The 18,807-nt window shown below is 42.4% G+C and overlaps 1 protein-coding gene across 4 annotated transcripts in view; it reads right to left on the reverse strand.

The window, feature by feature from the left end:
• Nucleotides 1-865: 865 nt before the first annotated feature.
• The window catches only part of KIAA1328 (KIAA1328 ortholog), a 353,869-nt gene continuing 335,927 nt past the window's right edge, over nt 866-18,807 (reverse strand). For all 4 annotated transcript variants that reach the window (XM_034996319.1, XM_034996318.1, XM_034996321.1 and 1 more), the window contains one exon: nt 866-7,211. In XM_034996319.1, coding sequence (XP_034852210.1) covers nt 7,001-7,211 — 211 coding nt within the window. In that variant the 3' untranslated portion in view covers nt 866-7,000. The remainder of the gene's footprint in view (nt 7,212-18,807) is intronic.

Consider the following 18,807-nt stretch of genomic DNA (forward strand, 5'->3'; position numbering starts at 1 on the left):
GAGCCTGCTCCTCCGAGTTTAAGCACCAGGCCTAGCATTCAAGGCTGTGCCGCAGCTGACTGACTCTGGGAGTCTCTGTCTCCATGCCTTTGACACATGGCTCGTCTGCCCAGAACCCTTCCTTCCCCGCCTTTGCCCAACCAAAATGTCCCATCTCCCGGGAAGATTCTGACCGAAGCCCCCCTCGCAGGAGCCCCTGTTCAGGCCTCTGTGACGTCTGGCCTGTGGGAGCTGTGGCTGCAGCCGGACGTAGCTCTCGTGTGCTGCTGGGGACAGGAACGATGTCACTGGACTTTGCCTAGGGCAGAGTGGCCAGTCGGTTCACTGAAGACCAGAGTGTCCTGAACGTTTTGAATCGGATGAAAGCTACGAATCCTCCGGTCCGATGAGCATCCAGGTGAGGAGTGAGGTGGGAGGCGGGTGATGAGAGGGCAGCTCTTTCCCCAGACGGATGGTTTTCGAAGACTGGGGGACTTCTCCTTTCTGAGACAGCCCACTCCAACCTCCCTCCCGCCAGTGGGGGACAGTAGTCCTTGGGCCCCGGGCCCATTTTTCTGCTTTTTTTCCGAAGCTCAGCTAGCAGATGTGGGGGTTGCACCCCTCGCCAGGCCCTCCCCTGCTGCAGCAACACCTGCCGCGTCTGAGAGGCAGGGAGAAATTCTGCTGGGGGTCCCTGCTCCCGAGACCCTTCTGACACTCATTGCTACTCGACTTTTTTCCTCCAACACAGTAAATCTCCTTCTATTATTGTCCCAGTTGATATAGTAAGTTGTGTCATTTTGAGAAGAAATACATAATGGTATATTAGAGGAATCATGGATCTCCTCATTCATGCTTTGAAAAAATTTATTACAATGTAAGAAAGTCTGAATAGCATGAATTTATTATAATGATTTAACACTTCTGCACTTGAGTTAAAAATGCCTCTCCATAAATAAATGTCCCTGGAAAACATAGCAAATTTACACAGTTTACCATTTCCCAATATTATATAAATCCAACGCGCTTAGATCACATCTGGCTGGGAGGAGAAGACTGCAAACCGGGGCTGTGGAGTTCATCCGGCCTCAGGCGGCAGCGACAAGCACTAGGACAGCCGGCCTTCCCTACCTCCAGCTCCTCATCTCAGCGCTGGGGAAGAGAAGGACACGGAGCGGGGAAGAGCACAGCGCAGAACTGCAGCGCAGGCGCAGGACCCTGGACCGTGGACGCCCTGGTCAGGGGGTCAGGCCACTGTCTGTGCGGTGGCGCCAGTGAGGTACCCGCCAAGGCCACCAGCTGTGGAGCGCAGAGGAAGGGGAGGGAGAGGCTGGTGCCCACGCCCTGCCTGGGCCCTGGGCTTCCAGCCACGCGCCTCTTCTTCTCTCACAAACCCCAACAATGCTCTTTACTCCTGGGTCTTCCAGTCCCTTACATTCCACGGAGCCCCCCTCTGGCTCCTCTGGACACCCCGCCTGGGCCTCCTTGCGTTGACACTTTTGCCTTATCACTCTCGCTTTCCTCTGGGCTAGATCAGCATTCCAGGCACCAACCTGTAAGGTAGGAAGGACCACCCCCTTTTGACAAGTAAGTTTATAAATTGTTCTATCTGAGGCTTAGAGAGTATAACTTATAAAGCTTAACTTTATAATCCAGTTTAAATTTGTAAGGCATAACCTGTCTCAATGTGTACAGCTCGCAAGTGGGAAGTCTGAGTTGACTCCAAGGTCAGTATTTGTCACCTTTGGACACTTACTGTTCTAACAGGGAGACAAACAATACAGCACAGTTTGAGGTGGGATATGACGGAAGGCTCCTGGAGCATTATTGGAGCCAGGAGAAAAGAGTCTATAAGGATGCCTGGAGGGAGGGCAGGATCAGGAAAATATGGAAGTGGTGACAGCTGAGCTAGGTCTGGAAAGATTCATCCATGACAGAGAGAGAGAGATGTGGAAAAGTCACACAGATAGGAAAGAGCAGCATGTCTTTGGGAGGTGGCCAATAGCTGTGAGTTGCAAAGGTGAACGTAGCAGAGAAAGGAGGGAGATGAGGTCAGATGCTGAGTCCTGATATGTCACTCTAAGGGGTATGCTCCTTGCCCTGTAAGCATTGTGGAGTCCTTTGGATTTTTAAGCAAGAAAGTTATAAATCTTAGGTTTGTTCTAGAAAGAAAATGCGAGTCAGTGTGGGAATGAGGAGAGAGCAATGGAGGTGTCCCTAAGCCCCTCAGTACAGCCCTCACTTTCTCCTTTATGAGAGAGGGGCAAGCCGCCTGGCATAGTACAGAATACTGGACTTTGGAGGCACAGATCTGTTTAATGGCTTCCTTCCCTCCCTCCTCTCCCTCCCTTTCACCCATGCACCTACCTATCCATCTAACTGATAAATAATGATAAGAGCCTACAACGTGCCAGGAACCATGCTAAGTTCTTGGGAGTGAGTGACAGCTAAGACCTACATCTTATCCTGGCCACCACGGGGCCTACCATCTAAAGGAGGGAATCAAATAAACAGGCATTTCTAGCACAGCAAATGTGGTGATAAAGGATGTACAAACGGCTAAGAAAGCTCACAAGAAGGTCAGGAGAAGGATATCATAGTGCCTTCAGGAACTATGGAAGTTCACAGCACAGAAGTCAAGAGAAAGAAACAGTGGGGAAATGAAGGGGCCGGAGGTCTACAGTGGGCCAAACCATGAAGGTCCTCGTGCATTATGCTCAGAAGGCCAAGCTTTCTTAAGTGCAATAGGAAACTAAGTACTGGAACTATCCAACACTTTTAAGCCAGGGTGTGACATGGCAAGATGACCCTGGTAGCTTCCTGGAGAACAGTAACAGCTAACCCTTATGAGTGCTTATTTATCTGTGCTGAGCACTCGACATGCATTAGTTCACTGCACTCTCCAATAACCTCTCGTGGTAGGTTCTGTTGTGATCCCCATTTAAAGATAAGAGTGAGGCAAAGAAGGGTAGAGTCACTTGTTCAAGGATGAATCCAGGCCATCTGGCAGGAAGACCAATGCACAGACTGTTGCACCAGCAGAGACAGAGCGAAGGGGCGGGTTGAGAAATAGGAGGTGGACTTGATACTACTTGGGAATTTGACTGGAAGGAGGAGGGGGGGATGGGAATAATGACCCTCCCACCCCCAGATTCTGAGTTGGAATTCTATTCTTTACTAGCTGATGACCTTAGTTAGGGTTTGTTATGCTTCATTTTCATTATTGGTGCACAGGGTGACACCTTGAAAACTTAGGTGTGCATAGATGTATCCCTGTCCTCATTCCATCAAGGAATTGAGGTGGCTTATAAATAACACGTATGCAAATGATTTCTTAAAAGTATGACTCTCATAAGCATTGAATAAGATGGTGCATAGGGCTTGGAGTTGGTTGAGTGATGATTATGTCCTCACCACCTCTGCCTCTGAGGGGCACCTGCAGTCTCCTTGGGCAGGTGGAGGTGCTAGGTTGACCAGGGGAACAAGGGGCAGGAGAGGGTCTCCGGCTGTTAATTGAATCTACCAGTATGATCTCAAAACTGGGCATTTCAGGCACACAAGCCCTCACCTAACATCTCTTAGCACCTAAAGCCAACTAGACAGGACCATTTTTCCTGTCTCAAAGGGCTGTGATAGTTCTTCCTTGCTGAGTAGTTTGGGTGACAGGCACATGGAAGGGACTCAGAGGTGCACAAAGATCAAAACTTCCATTCCAGCAACCACACAACCTAGAGGAGACTTGGTGTCCACGTGATGGGAGCGAGCTGAAGTCAACCAGGAAAACCTATCAGGATATGGCAAACCGTTTTGTTTCTGTTGACCCAAGCTTCGGCTGTTTTAACACATACTGAGGAGAATAACATCTGATAAACTGGGGCACTGTTCTTGCTTTCAAGCTCTGCCCCACTGATCTGATGAAGGGTATTGAAGGGACAACTCGATATCAAGACCACATGGGGAAAATAGCCATGGAGATAATTATTAACTTAAAATCTCATACGTATATAAACAGTTGCCCGCAGTAAAAACAATACTCTCTGAGGTGAGGATAAAGCATGCACTGGGAGGGGTCTGCCATAGCCTCCATCCACCTCACTAAAGACCACAGACTTTTTCCAGCTCCTCTCCTTTAGGCCTATCTCTTCCCAGAGTCTCTGGCCATGATGCTGGGAGCAGGGCCGAGTGGAAAGAGTGGCTCTGAGGGAGGAGAGAACCCCTCCCTTCCCTATGACATTTGGGGTTTTCTAGATAAGTCCTCACCACAGGGGAGCAGGTTTGGATGAATATAAGTGTGCCTACGTGAAGGATGACTGCCAGAAAAAGTTTTTCCTTGATTGACCTTCGTTTCCTAAATCAAGCACTTTGGGCCCCTGTAGGAGCTTCATTGGAAATACTTTGTCCTATGCCATTTGCAAACATGGATTGGTTTTTCTCTCACAGGGTGGGGGGCAGCAGAGTGGGCAATGTTGGGGCATTATCTGCAGCACCCCTAATAGGTGTCTAGTCTTGCTCTGAGGAAGAAGCTGGAGGCAACCAGTCACTGTTGGGAGCACTTTACCAGGAAGAAAGGCAGACTCCTCCGTGTCAGACCCTCTCTCTGGAGGATATCTGCAAGTAGGTCAAGCTTCCAGGCTCCACAACAGCCTCAAGGCTCTACAACAACCTTTTCATATATATATATATCTCAAAGTCAGACAGATGAAGACGTTAACATACACTGTTCAGTTCATAAGGAAGACATTGGATTAGACACAAATTCACATCCTATTGCCCTGACACACAGGAAGGGCCTACAGGATAGAGAAAGGCAACCAGTGGGGGGGATGTAGCATATGAAAAATATGTTGATTGACGCTCTGCTGAAAACCCATCTTTGCTCTTCCAAACTGCTCATGCAGGGGGAGGTAAAGAAGCACTTAAACTCCAATCTGTGGCACGTGACCACCCCCGCCCCCTGCCAAAAGCCCTTAGTTTGTCTCATTTATGATTCTTCTAAAGGCAAACAAGCTTCTTAAAGAAATCATAATCATTTTCTTGGTCCTCCTGGCACCCCCTTATTCTAGAGAACTGTAAAGACACTGGTGTCCAAATGGCGGAGTATAGTTATGGCTGATCCAAGGGAATTGGATGTACTTAAGGTGCTCTTGACACCTGGGGCAAGGAAAAGATAGTTCTGGAAACCTAAATTTAATTGAGAAAATGGCTGAGGGCACTCAGTTTGTTTCTTCCCATTTTGCCACACCAAAGGAAACTCAATTTTCCAAATGCTTTCTGAAATGGTATGAAATTGACTCAGTTTCTGTCATGGGGTGAACTTTAAAAGGATACTTTAATCTGCAGTGTTTTTTCAACTTTTCAATTGGATGCCTAAAACTAGTCAGTCAATCCTGACCTCAGATTAAGGACTGGTGTTGGTAGATCCCATTCTTATCTTCTCCCAAGAGCAAAAAGACCCAACTGAAGGAAGGCTGAGTAGAGGTGCTAGGGCCTCAGCCTGAAGAGACAATGAGATTTTGATCTACCCAGATAAGGAATCTGTTTAACAAGGCTTTTGTAGGTTGATATCTAGTTTTGATAAAGAATTCAGGGAAGCCATGCAGGCTCACTAAATGCAGTTCAACCTGGGTGGTCTGACCTTGGCTACCAATGCTGACTGACAAAAACTCTTGATCCCATTTCAGGCCTAGCATTCGGTGAAAGGGAGAGAGAAACAGAAAGCGACACCCTCCAGATCAAATAAAGTCATCAAGTAGACACATCTGGGGACACACCTCCCTGACTTCCAATGACTGGGAGGTTGTTAACTCACTGGCTCTACCAGGCTCATCATGCTGCCCATCGGCGTGAGAGCGCACTAGAGCCCACTGTAAGCTGAAGGACCCATCTCAAGAGCTCTGCCAAATAGGAGAACAGAGAGAGAATGAGGTCTCAAGTGTACTTCTTCCACAGATCTTCTCTGGGTCAAATGGAGGACCCAGTGGGAAAGATTGGAAAGACCAGGAGGATTCTGCTTGGGGCTGGCGGAGGAGAATCTGGCAAGTAGAGATGGTTCTTTGGGGTCATGGGACAGTGACTGAGCAGAGCACCCAAAAGACCTGATCAACCCAGGGCCTTTGGTCCTCATGAAGTAAGAGGGAGGACCAGGGAAAGTCTCTCAGCCTGTGGCAGCTGATGCCCCTCTCTAGTGGCTTCTCCCCCAGACACAGCCCTGGGCAGCTCACAAATATAGACACTTAGGTCAATAAAAAGTACTGAGCTCTTGCTCTTATTTATCCTGGGAAATGGGTGGATGTCAGGAAAAACATGTCAGTCCTGTGCCTCCATTTTATTTCCTGAGGGCAGTCACTCTGTTACATGACTTAATGCTGGTTTCCAAGGGTTGGTTGGATCCCTCCCTCCAGCCCATTGTGCCCTTTGGTTAAGGGCTGATGACCACTGGAACTGACTCACAATTGGTCCTCATTGTTGCTTGTGACGGTAGGGCACCAATTCCAACTTCGGAATTAAATGACTACACGTGCACAGAAGTAGGCAATGAGGGAATAGAGGTAAAGGAGAGGTGGAGAGGTAAAGAGTCTGTCTTTCTGAAACTGCTTATGCTACAAAAGGGCTACTTTTAAATCAGAGGGAATCTTTCCGTGAAAAGGTCTTCCTTGTGTACAAAAGAAAGCCAACCTCTTCTAACAAAGTATTGAGAAGGAAACACTCTGGAAATGAGGCTGAATATCCAAAGGCCTTTGCATGTAGAAAGTGTCCTATGTTAATTTTCTAATCTCTGCTTGGCATAGAAAAGATCACCCTTATCACCCCTTAATGTGTTACCTTCTGATGGGTCTGATCAAAACCACTCTGGGTTTGTAGCATGATTACTATGTTCAACATGTAACAGGATGTTAGTGAGAGAGGCCCCTGTGAAAGGAGAGACACAGTTACTTTGCAATCAAATAATTTAAAATCCTAGATCAGGATATAAAGAAGCCCACACATTTTGGATGGAAATTTTGTAGCATGTGTTTCAACGTCAAATGAAAAAGATATCTTCCAGAATTTGATTCTCCTCTAGGTCTTCAGGGGTCCTGCCTGTCCCCATCTTGTTCCAGGTAGATTTTCGAGGACTGAGTCGACGAGTACTGTGATTCCAGGCCCCAGCTTCTCTGGAGGGATGGGGCTGAGGTTTGGGAGCAGACTTTGGACTCAGAGATTGAACCAAATCCAGCAGAGATGTCTCATATCTGCAACACACACAAACCAGACAGAAAATGATCAGACCAGTGGAACATTAGAATCCAAGAAGCCTACAGAGATGGGCTGCCGGGAGCAAGAATCAGATCACCGATCACATCACGTGTAAGAGGGTCCACGAGGGGAATTTTAGGGAGGGTGAACAGCAGAAGGCCCCCGCTGCCTGCCTGTAAGCTCTTCTCTTCTGCTGATCACCAACATTCTTTTCTCAGCTGTGAAGAGAGGCTGTGGAGTGGGCAAAGGAACAGTGACAACAGTAATGCTGGATCAAGTAATAGCTAGATTTACTGTAGGCTTACTAAGTGCCAGGCACTGTTCTTTTTTTTTTTTTTTTTAAAGATTTTATTTATTTATTTGATAGAGCACAAGTAGGCAAAGCGGCAGGCAGAGGGAGAGAAGCAGGCTCCCTGCTGAGCAGGGAACCCGATGTGGGGCTCCACCCCAGGACCCTGGAATCATGACCTGAGCCGAGGGCAGACGCTTAACCAACTGAGCCACCCAGGTGTCCCCCAGGCACTGTTCTTAATGCTTTACATGTATTCAACCTTCATTTAACCCTCTGAACATGAAGTAGGTACGCTACTAGTCTGATCTCTAGTATATACACGAGGAAACCGAGGCTCAGGGAAGGAACTCATCCAACATGAAGCCATTATATGGCACAGTCAGGATTTGGACCCAGGTAATTTGTCTCCAGTGCTCTCATTCAGGACATTAAAGCTTCCTGGTTTAAATCTCTGCTCTACCATCTTCAGGCTGTGTAATCTTGGGAAAGTTCTTCAACCTCTCAGTTCAGATTCTCATGCGTAAGGGGCTAACAGAGCTCCTGTTAGGATTAAATGAGTCGGTTGGTATAAATTAACATAAATAATAAATGCTAGTTCCGTCCTGCTATCTCACTCCCATTCTCTCTACAATCTTGGGAAAAGAAACTCTCATCTGAATCTATGAAGAGCTCCCTCCAAAGAAAGACTGCCTTGGTGTCCAGCATTTTCATCAAAAAGGGCAGGCTTAAGCAGCAGAGAGACAGAGAAACTACTAGTGGTCAGTAACACCCTCATCCATGACCCATTTGTATGTATTCCCATTAGGGAAAGCCAAAGGCATAAATGCATCTGTCTCCATACTCATTCATACAAGGGGCCAAGTAATCTCTACAGATGTACCATGAAGTCTCGAGCAGTCGCACATGGCCTGTTGTGGTCTTGAAACTCTTGATTTTATCTTTGACTTTGTGTTTTACAAATGAAGTCTGATGGGACAAGGGAGCAGGTGTGTGAACAGAGGAGATAAGCTGGGTACACGTATGTGGGTCCAGGCCCACAGGCACAGTGGACAATGGGCAGTGCGTATGCCAAACAGTTGGCCTGCCTGCCTGCCTGCAGGCCTGGTGTGCACATTCCTGCCCAAAGCAGCCTGGGGCGCTGCAGGGCTCTGAGGGTGTGGCTGGGGCTGGGACCTGGGCCCATTCTGGTGATGATGATGGTGGGAGCAGAAGCAGCAGTCGTGGTAGCACTTGCAGGCTTGCCTGTCTTTTCCCAGAACCCATCCCCAAGGCAAAATACTGGCGCTCAGCAGTAAATGGCCCCTTCTGTCTCCTGATGCCTGAGCAGAGGTGGGGGAGTCTGCGCTCTCCTTGATGCAGCTTGCGCTTGGCGGGGAGGGGTGAACTACTTCGGAAGCACTGTGCCTGAACCATTGCTTGTGGATTTATAGTAGTTCAGTCATAAAAAAAAAATTATAATAAAAAAAATACTAGCTCTCTGGCCTGGGCACTGAGATGAGAATGGTAGCATTTACGCAATATACATCAGTAAAATATTATAATATAAAAGCATACACAGATATAAGAAGAGATATAAGAATTCTTCAAAGAGTTTAGAATCAGGTTTTAAAACCTGCTGCTCTGGGGCACCTGGGTGGGGCTCAGTCGGTTAAGTGTCAGACTCCTGATTTTGGATTTGGTCATGATCTCAGAGTCCTGAGATCAAGCCCCGCATCAGGCTTTGTGCATGGGCATGGAGCTTGCTTAGGATTCTCTCTCCCTCTGCCCTTTGCCCCTTCCCCCCACTCACATGTATGCTCTCTCTCTCTAAAAAAAAAAAAAAACAACAAAAACCAAAAAACGCAGAAACCCACCCCCCAAAAAAACCAGCTGCACCATTGCAAAGTAAATATCCACGGGTTTAGAAATTAAATGTAAAAATTGTTGCATCTGATGGAAAACAATACTATTTTCATATGCAGCTTCAAATGAACCAATTAATGAGGATGACAATTGTAAAATTAATTTTTCTTTGTCACGGAAGAGACTGCAATAGAAAGCATAGGTAGGAGTTTTGAATTATATACAAATCGTTAAGTGATTTTGGTTTCTTGTATGACCTCTGTAAGTTACAGGACATACCAGAGAAAAACAACATTGAACAAACTTATATTTAAAATGAGATTTTTGACATGCATAAAACTAATGTGTATAAAGAGTTGTACCTTCTTAGAAAAATTGTTCTGTCATCAGCTCAAGAGATAGTAGAATTTATATTTTGAAACCATTTATCAGAAATCTACCCTAGGGTTGCCACAGCCTATAAAATACTCCCAACAGCTCCACTGTCAGTTGTATCAGCAGAAAGATTCTTCTCAAAATTAAAAATTACCAAAAATTATGTGTGATCTTTCATTTGCCAAGAGTGACTGATTTGCTTTTAATTGTATCATTTAAAATAAAGTTGCTAAATGTATCGATTTTGATGATCATGATCAGTCAAGTTATCACATTACTAAAGTATTATTTATTATATAGAATCATGACCTCAAAAATAAACATTTTCTTTGCTATCTGTAGGTTTGTGCTATTGGTCATGATTTATAAATTTCTTCTTAAATGAAAAAGCTTTGTATTTTACTATCTTTAACTGTACATTTTCATCCTACTTTTTTTCTTCATCCTACTTTTTGAACAAGGGGTCCCACATTTTCATTTTGCATTGGTCTCATAAGTTATGTAGCTGGCCTGCTCTCAAGTTCCAGGCAAGATCAGACTAACATCTCAGGCATGGAAATGTCATATTTTCTATGGTATGAAAAGCTGTAAATTGAAATTCTTTTGAGCAGAATTTTTTGTTGTTGTTGTTGCAGATTTTATTCTCAAAGCATTAAGGCACTATTTCAATACAATTATCTCTGCCATTCAAAACAATGGTTACTGTGTTCAACCAAAACATCTTCATTTCAGGTGTAAGCCAATCAGTTGGGTACTGTTTCCAAGAAAGTTTCCAGAAAGAGAGACTTACTTCATGCTCAAGGAATAGGCTTTGTTTGAACCTTCCTTAGAGACATGTGGCAGTCTTATGGTAATAGTCATCTCTTTATACAGACTGTCAAAACTTATTGAAAAGCTAGAAATAATGGAAAGGTGTATTTTTCTATACAATTTCATGCTTAAAACAGCTAGGGAGAGATACTCTGAATGAGGAAATAGCATTTTATACTAAATACCAGCTGCTTTCTCTGTTAAAAAACAGAACCCAAATAATTGGGGATCAGAAAGTATGTCAGAAATCAATCTTTCAGAGATGCAAGCTAAAATAGAGAGTAATGATAGGGATTTGTGTTTAAAGACTGATTTAATAGGTACCAACTTATTTGATCATTTGAAAAAAAAGTTGTGGACTTCAAATTCCTTCATAGTACTCTTATTCAGATACAATATAGTAGAAAAAATCTTCATAATATGGAAAGAATGACCCACAAAACCACAGAAAGTTTTGATGTATTAGGATAAGTTAGGTTATGCAGCAGAATGAATTAATGTCAAATTCCAATGGCTTCATATAACTCAAATATATGTCATGCTTATGTTATAGACTCAAAGTAGGTCCAGGCAGAGTGGCTCCACCATCTTCTGGCTACATCACCTGGAACACGTAAGCTTCTCTATCGTTTTGGCAGGGCAGAGAAACTGAAGAGTTGTACACAGGTTTCCACAGCCTAGAAGTGACACAGCACCTCTCCTTCTATCTGATTGGCCAGAACTAGTTGTGTAGCTCCAGACGGGGAGGAGAACCGGATATTGGCAAACAGTAATGCTTAGTCATGGAGGCCTGGGTCTTAGACATAATTTGAAATAATTCTCTTATTTTACTGATGAGGAACCTGTGGTCCAGACAGCTATAAGTGAACTGATTAGGGTCACACAGCAAGTGAGTGGCAGAGCCAAGTGGTTTTTACTCCAGGCACCGTGACTTCCTAGACTTGGGTATCTTCAGTCTTTCCACAGAGATAAATCAGATGTGTAACTCAAGGCAAAGTAAAAGAAGAAAATAGTTGCTGTTTCCAATTGCATTTTATTTTATTTATATTTATTTTTTTTAGAGAGAGAGAGTGTGCATGCATGAGCAAGTGGGTGGGGGGAGGGACAGAAGGAGAGGGAGAGAAAGACTCTTAACCAGGTCCAGCGTAGAACCCAACTTGGGGCTCTGTCTCACAACCCTGAGATCATGACCTGAGCCAAAACCAAGAGTTGGACGTTTAACCGCCTGAGCCACCCAGGCGCCGCTACATTTTATTTTAAAAGTATAGTATGATTAGTTGTAACTCAGCATGAACATATCCACATTTCTAATCAACTGGGCTATCTTTTTGCCATTAATTTCATTTACCCTAAAGTACAAATGCTTATCTGCTTGGTTCTGCTGTTATAAAAATTCTCTTTCTCTAGAAGCCATGGATTACACTGTGGGAGAAAAATCAGAAAGTCTGTGGTAGACAAGGTCCTCAGATTTCAGTAGCACCTCATAGCTAATTTGATTCAACAGGTGTTTTAATAGTACTTTTGCTACCAGGAAAGACCAAATAATTTGGCAGATTAAAAGGCAAGAAAATAGCAAAGATTGCTACTAAAAACCAAAGCTTGAGAAATCACCCAATTTTATACCAGAATTATATATGCAATAAAGCAAAATAAAAAATGAATCCCTATGGCATTTTATACTAAATACCAGCAAAGAGCAATGTTTATCAAATTGTGTTCTGTGAGCAGTGTGTCTTAGTTTGCTGAGGTGACATGTGACAGGAGGTTAGTTATAAAGTTGATTAACTTGGCCTGACCCTGATGGGAATTTGGTATTTCAACAATTTAAAGGGATAGGCAAGTTATTCACATCTATAAAATACCATCCCCGGAACAACTAAAACTCTATTTGAGCCATAGGCATTGACTGTGTTGGCCTTTCTTGAGTCTGTACCTCACAGAGCCAGGACTTCCGAGTTCCCGAGGCACACAAGCTGACTTATAGGCTTCCTTATGGAGAGGTGATAAGCAGAAGGCTTATTTGCTTTATTCTGCCAGTCCCATCCAGGAAGCAATCTGGACTTGGCTGTGCTGACATTAATTCTGTCCTCCTGGAGCTCTCGCTCGTTTTGGTTGCCTCTGACCTAGCAAGACACTGAGACAAAACCCAGGGGAGGACATGGCCTCTGGAGCTTTCCCCTCACATTCCCTTTTATCATCTTCTGTGATTTCAGATCTCTCCTGATTACCCTTCTCTTCTCTTGCCTTTTAAATGATGGCATGTCCCAGGGCTCAATCCTCAGCTTTCATATCTTAGGTGATTCCATTCATTCACATGACTTTTAATAATATCAATGCGTCCTAAACATATAGCTCCAATGTGACGCTTGTTCCCAAGTTCCAGACTCACATCCCCAACTGCTGCCTGATTTCTCCACTTGGATGCGTAATAGGCATTTCTGACTATCCTAAACAGAACTCATTTTTCCCCCCTTTAAATCCTGCTCCTCTCCATCAACGCAGCTACCTCTGGGCCTGAACACGTGCTGTATCCTCTGCTTAGGATGCTCTGCTGTCAGACCTTGTTTGATCTCTCTATTCATTAATGTCACCTCCTCAAAGAGGCCTTCCCTAAATGCTCTATCTGAAATAGCCATCATACCACAGTCACTTTATCTCATTATGGTGTTTTATTTTCTTTATATTACTCAATACTACCTAAAATACATTATTTATTGCCTATCTCTTTCAATAGTAATGAGCTCCATGAGGGTGGGGTCATTATTTTGTTAACTGATAACTATCTCCAGTGCCAAGAATGGTATCTGACACAAGGTAAGTGCTAAATATTTGTTGAAAAAAATGAATGGTCCAATGGCTTAGATTTTAGTACCTTCCTCCATAAGCAGCTTTAAAAAATTTTTGGACAGCTAGTCTTTTAAAAAATCACAATGTGGGGCTGGGTGGCTCAGTTGGTTAAGTGGCTGGCTCTTTGTTTCAGCTCAGGGTCATGATCTCAGGGTCCTGGGATAGAGCCCCATGTCAGGGTCCACGCTCGGTGGGGAGTCTGCTTGAGATTCTCTCCTTCTGCCCCTCTCCCCACTCTTTCTCTCCCTAAAATAAATAAATACAATAAATCTTCAAATGGTGGCTCTACCAAAAAAAAAAAATCACAATATATTTCAAACATTCTGAAAAGTATTATGCATCCACATAGTCTTGTTCTCATTTTACAAAAAAAGGATACTACACATATGGTTTTTACAAACTCCTTTTTCATTTGATATATTGGAACTATTTTTTCCTTATCAATTTTTTACAACATTATTTTTAATGAAGAGCACTTAGGTTAGGTCCAAAGGTTTTCTGAGATGAAATCAACTATGTCTCTTATTCCTTCTCTCAACTGGTCAATGCCCAAAGAGTATTCTCCACTACAATCCATCACAGGTTAGCAAAATACTGCTATCTCTGTTATATTCTGTACTTCCTCCTTCTTTATTCCCATCCCTTCCCATGCCCTCCAACACTTCTGGAGCTTCTGCTTCGTGACATACTTGGCTATATTTTGTATTCTTCTTAGAGTACTTCCTTCATCTCCTATTTTTCCTGAAACCTGGCTCTTTGCTGAGGTCAATGCTTTCCCTACATTATTCTCAGTGTGCATTGTTTATACTCAACATACCTTATGTATTTCATGGCCAAAGGTAGTATTGGAATCATCTCTGCTTCTATTATTGCTTTTTGATCACTATTCCCCCAGTACCACATTAAATTGCTCTGAGTATCCTGTCATCTGCTCTACCACTCTCAGCCTCTCTTCATCTATATCATCTATTTACCCACTCACTCTCAATCACTGAAGATGTTAACACTTGATTCAGTCTTCCCCTTCAGTTTAACTTTTACCATCATCCTTGCTAATGTTAACATCACATGAATGACACTGGACCAGCACTCTGACTTCTTAGTTCCTTGGCATCTCAGGTCAAAGATTTTCTCAGCAAGCCCTTCTCTTCATATCCTGGAACCTGTCATCAATTAAAATGGCATCTTTTTTGATTTCAGTAATTCAAACATTCTACTACTTCCTGATGCCCACATGCTACCTTCAAGCTTGCTTTTTCAACTATTTCCACTCTTTCTGCCCATTTGTCTCATCAGACTATTAATTCAAACAGTCATTGTTCTAAGAACTAAGAATGAAGTGGTGAACAAATATAAAATCTCTGTCCTGGTGGGACCATAAATAGCATACTTTCTTCCCAGCTCTTCATCCCTTATTTATCTTGAATTTCATGGTCTGGCATTACAGTCACTCATTTAACAATGCTCTTAAAAACGTGTCTACTGTCTTTCTGTCCTTTCCCCTAAATCTAGCAAAAGCACAACGCTGCATGAATCTAAACGTCTGCTTTTTCTGTGAGTTATAGCTTGGCAACTTAGTGTAAGTAAAACAATGTTCAAAGAAACAAGCAAACAAAGAGCAGATACAATATAAATTCATCGTCACTAAACTTAAGTGGGTGCTACACATTTTCTGACAAAGCTACTGTATTTCTCTAATCAGCTGTTTTGTTCTCCTCGTTTCCCCTTTTCACTACTTTCCTAAACAGATGGCCTTGCTTCCCATTTTAGAGAAAACAGAGGTCATTAAAGAGAAATTGTCTTTACTCTATCAAGTTTACAAGTCTTTCAGTACTCATCATTTCCTCCTTTCACACTGAAGGAAGTGATCCTTCTTTCAGACAAGACTAACCACTCCATTTATGTTTCTTAGGGACATTTTTGTATTGACTATCCACTCTGGAACCTTCAATCTTTTCCTGCTTTCTGGTTAATCAGGAGCACTTAAGAAGACCTCCTCTTTCATAACCAAACCATTTCTCAATTTATTACAATCTGGCTTTCATCTTCTACCACACCACTAAAATTGAAATCACAAAGTCACCAATGACCTCCATGTTGTTAAATCAAATGGATTTTTTGTAGCACTTATTTTACATAATGTCTCTGCAGCATTCAGTGTGGCTGACTGCTTCTTTATAAACTTCAGACTGTTTTATTGAAATGAAAATACACTCAGAAATTACATCTATTTAAAGCATACAGCTCAGTGGTTTCTAGTTTATTAAGAATTAGGCAACTATCATCATAATTTAATTTGAGAACATTTTCATTGCCCCCTAAAGAAACCCTGTTCCATTTAGCAGTCACTCTCTCCCCCCTAAAGAAACCCTGTTCCATGGGGCGCCTGGGTGGCTCAGTTGGTTAAGTGACTGCCTTCGGCTCAGGTCACGATCCTGGAGTCCCTGGATTGAGTCCCGCATCGGGCTCCCTGCTCCGCAGGGAGTCTGCTTCTCCCTCTGACCCTCCTCCCTCTCATGCTCTCTCTATCTCATTCTCTCTCTCAAATAAATAAATAAAATCTTTAAAAAAAAAAAAAAAGAAACCCTGTTCCTATTAGCAGTCACTCCCTAGTCTCACCCGCCCTTCCAGCCCTAGACAACTACTATCTATTTCCATAAATTTGCCTGGACATTTCATATAAATAAAACCATACAATATATAGCCTTTTATGACTGGCTTTTTCATTTAGCAAATGTTTTTAAGGTTCAACCATGAAACATAATAAAGAATACCTGGATGGCAAATACTTAATAGTGAAATAATAGATAATTATTTTATCTCTTTGTTGCCAAATAATATTCCAGTTTGGATAGACCACATTTTGTTGATCCATGCAACACACGATAGACATTAGGTTGTTTCCACCCTTTGGTTAGTGTGAACAGTGCCTCAATACAAATTTCAGCATGGACATATGTGTTCATTTCTCTTGGGTAGATACATAGGAGTGGGATTACAAGCATGTTTAACCTTTCAGGGAATTGCCAGATTGTTTCCCAAGCTGGATGTACCACTCCATATCAGTATGTGGAGGTCTTTTTTCTGAGACTGTTAAGCTTCTTCAGAGAAGAATCTTCCAATATTCTACATGGTAAGGAGATGTGGTCTACTTCTGGACCAGGGAAGGAAGCCAACCTTTCCATTCGTAGACTCTGAATTTATCCTATTTTCAGCCCAATCTGACTCATCTCACCTTCCAAAGTATAACATTCCTTAATGTCTCTTCTTTGTTGAATTTTCTTTTCTTTTTTATTTTTTTTTTTTGAATTTTCTAGATAGAGTTAGTCTCCAGTCTTCTGCTTGGGACTAATACTCCATATATAGCACTGTGGCAGAGGTACTGTGTTTTTTAATTCTCACTTCACATGTCCATTCCATAATATTTTTACTTCTACTCCACATCACTACTTTCCACTGTTCATGTTGCTTCTAATTTCCCAAATTTTCCAAAGTTCTGTGACATCCATCTCTTTCTATGTGAATACCTTTCTTGGTGCTTTCTATGTGGTAGCTTCCTCTGTTCTATTTAGCAAGTTACTAATCCTCCATTCATTTTCCATTTTCCAAAAATGTACATAAATCTCTGGTATATTGAAGAGTCTTCTGATGTACTTATTCTTGTGAATTTATTCCTTTAAAAGCATTTAAACATTTTTCTGTCATCATATTGGTGTTTCAGGAAATAGATAAATATAAGTTCTCAATTATCTTAGATGGGAAATGTATTTTCAGAAAGGTTACATAAATTTCTTTTAGGTTTGTTTGTTTATTTACTTATTCAAAAATTTACTTTAAAAAAAATTTTTTTGGGGGGTGCCTGGGTGGCTCAGTTGGTTGGGCAGCTGCCTTTGGCTCAGGTCATGATCCAGGAGTCCCAGGATCGAGTCCCGCATCGGGCTCCCTGCTTGGCGGGGAGTCTGCTTCTCCCTCTGAGTCTCTCCCCTCTCACGCTCTCTCTTTCTTTCTCAAATATATAAATAAAATCTTTAAAAAAAAAAGAAAAAAATTTTTCTTTTAGGTTTATTATTAGGAGGAATTCCTTAATTTTTTCATTGCTCATATGAATGAATCCCCCTTCCCCACTATATCTTTTAAACAGCTAGTGCTGGTAGAGAGATTTATAGTAATTAAGTTTTGTACAATATTGAACTCTCTTAATTTCTTTAGATTATTTTTTCAATTGATTCTTATGGGTTTTATGGGTGAGCAATTACATTGAATATAAATAATGAGAGGGTTTATATGTTTTCTATTATTTGTATTATTTTTTCTTATATTATTGTATTGGCTAACACTTCCAGGGAAATGCTAAAACTATAGGTTTATTTATTTATTTATTTTTAAAGATTTTATTTATTTGACAGAGAAAGATACAGCGAGAGAGGGAACACAAGCAGGGGGAGTGGGAGAGGGAGAAGCAGGCTTCCCGCGGAGCGGGGACCCCGATGTGGGGCTCGATCCCAGGACCCCGGGATCATGACCTGAGCTGAAGGCAGACGCTTAACGACTGAGCCACCCAGGCGCCCCTAGGTTTATTTTTTTTTTAAGATTTTATTTATTTATTTGAGAGAGAGTGAGCGAGCAAGCGAGAGAGAGCACACGAGCAGGGGCAGAGGGAGAGGGAGAGGGAGAAGCGGACTCCCCTGCTGCGCAGGGAGCCCGATGTGGGGCTCAATCCCAGGACCCTGGGATCATGACCTGAGCCAAAGGCAGACTCTTAACCAACTGAGCCACCCAGGCTGATCTAAAAGGAATTATCTATTATTTCACTATTAAGTATCTGCCATCCAGATATTCTTTATTATGTTAAGTATTTCCTCTTTTGGCTTACTAAAATCAAGAATGAAAAATTAATTTACCAAGTAATTTTTCAGTATATATTGAGATAATAACATACTTTTTCTTCTTTGATATATTGCTACGGAATATTCTGTTTTTGGTTTCCAAAATAAGAACCACATTCAAGGTCCTAGAATATATTCTATTTAGTTATGTAGTATTATTCTTTACATATACTACTAAATTAGATTCCTTACAATTATTTAAGGGTTTAAAAAGCTGTATTTATAGGGAATATTTGTTTATAGTCTTTTTAATGGTTCTTTTTCCCCCCTATATATCATCCTTACCTGGGTGGGAGAAAAGGAATGGTACCAATTCAAGAAAGAATGGTTTTATAAAGAAAGTAGAAGGATAACCAATTACCATACTGGTCCAGGAGTCCTTACATAGGTCTTCTCAGGAATCCTAAAATAGTTCTCAAAAGTTCTCTAATTGCTAAAGCAAACCTAGGCTACTATTCAGGTTTCTTAAGCACTTACAGAAGATACAGCATATTTTATAAGTGCTTCACAATCACTTGTCAAGCATCAACAAAAAGGCTA

The sequence above is a fragment of the Mirounga leonina genome, unplaced genomic scaffold, assembly GCF_011800145.1.
Source record: "Mirounga leonina isolate KUSES-001 unplaced genomic scaffold, KU_Mleo_1.0 Mir_93, whole genome shotgun sequence".
NCBI classification, from domain to species: Eukaryota; Metazoa; Chordata; class Mammalia; order Carnivora; family Phocidae; genus Mirounga; species Mirounga leonina.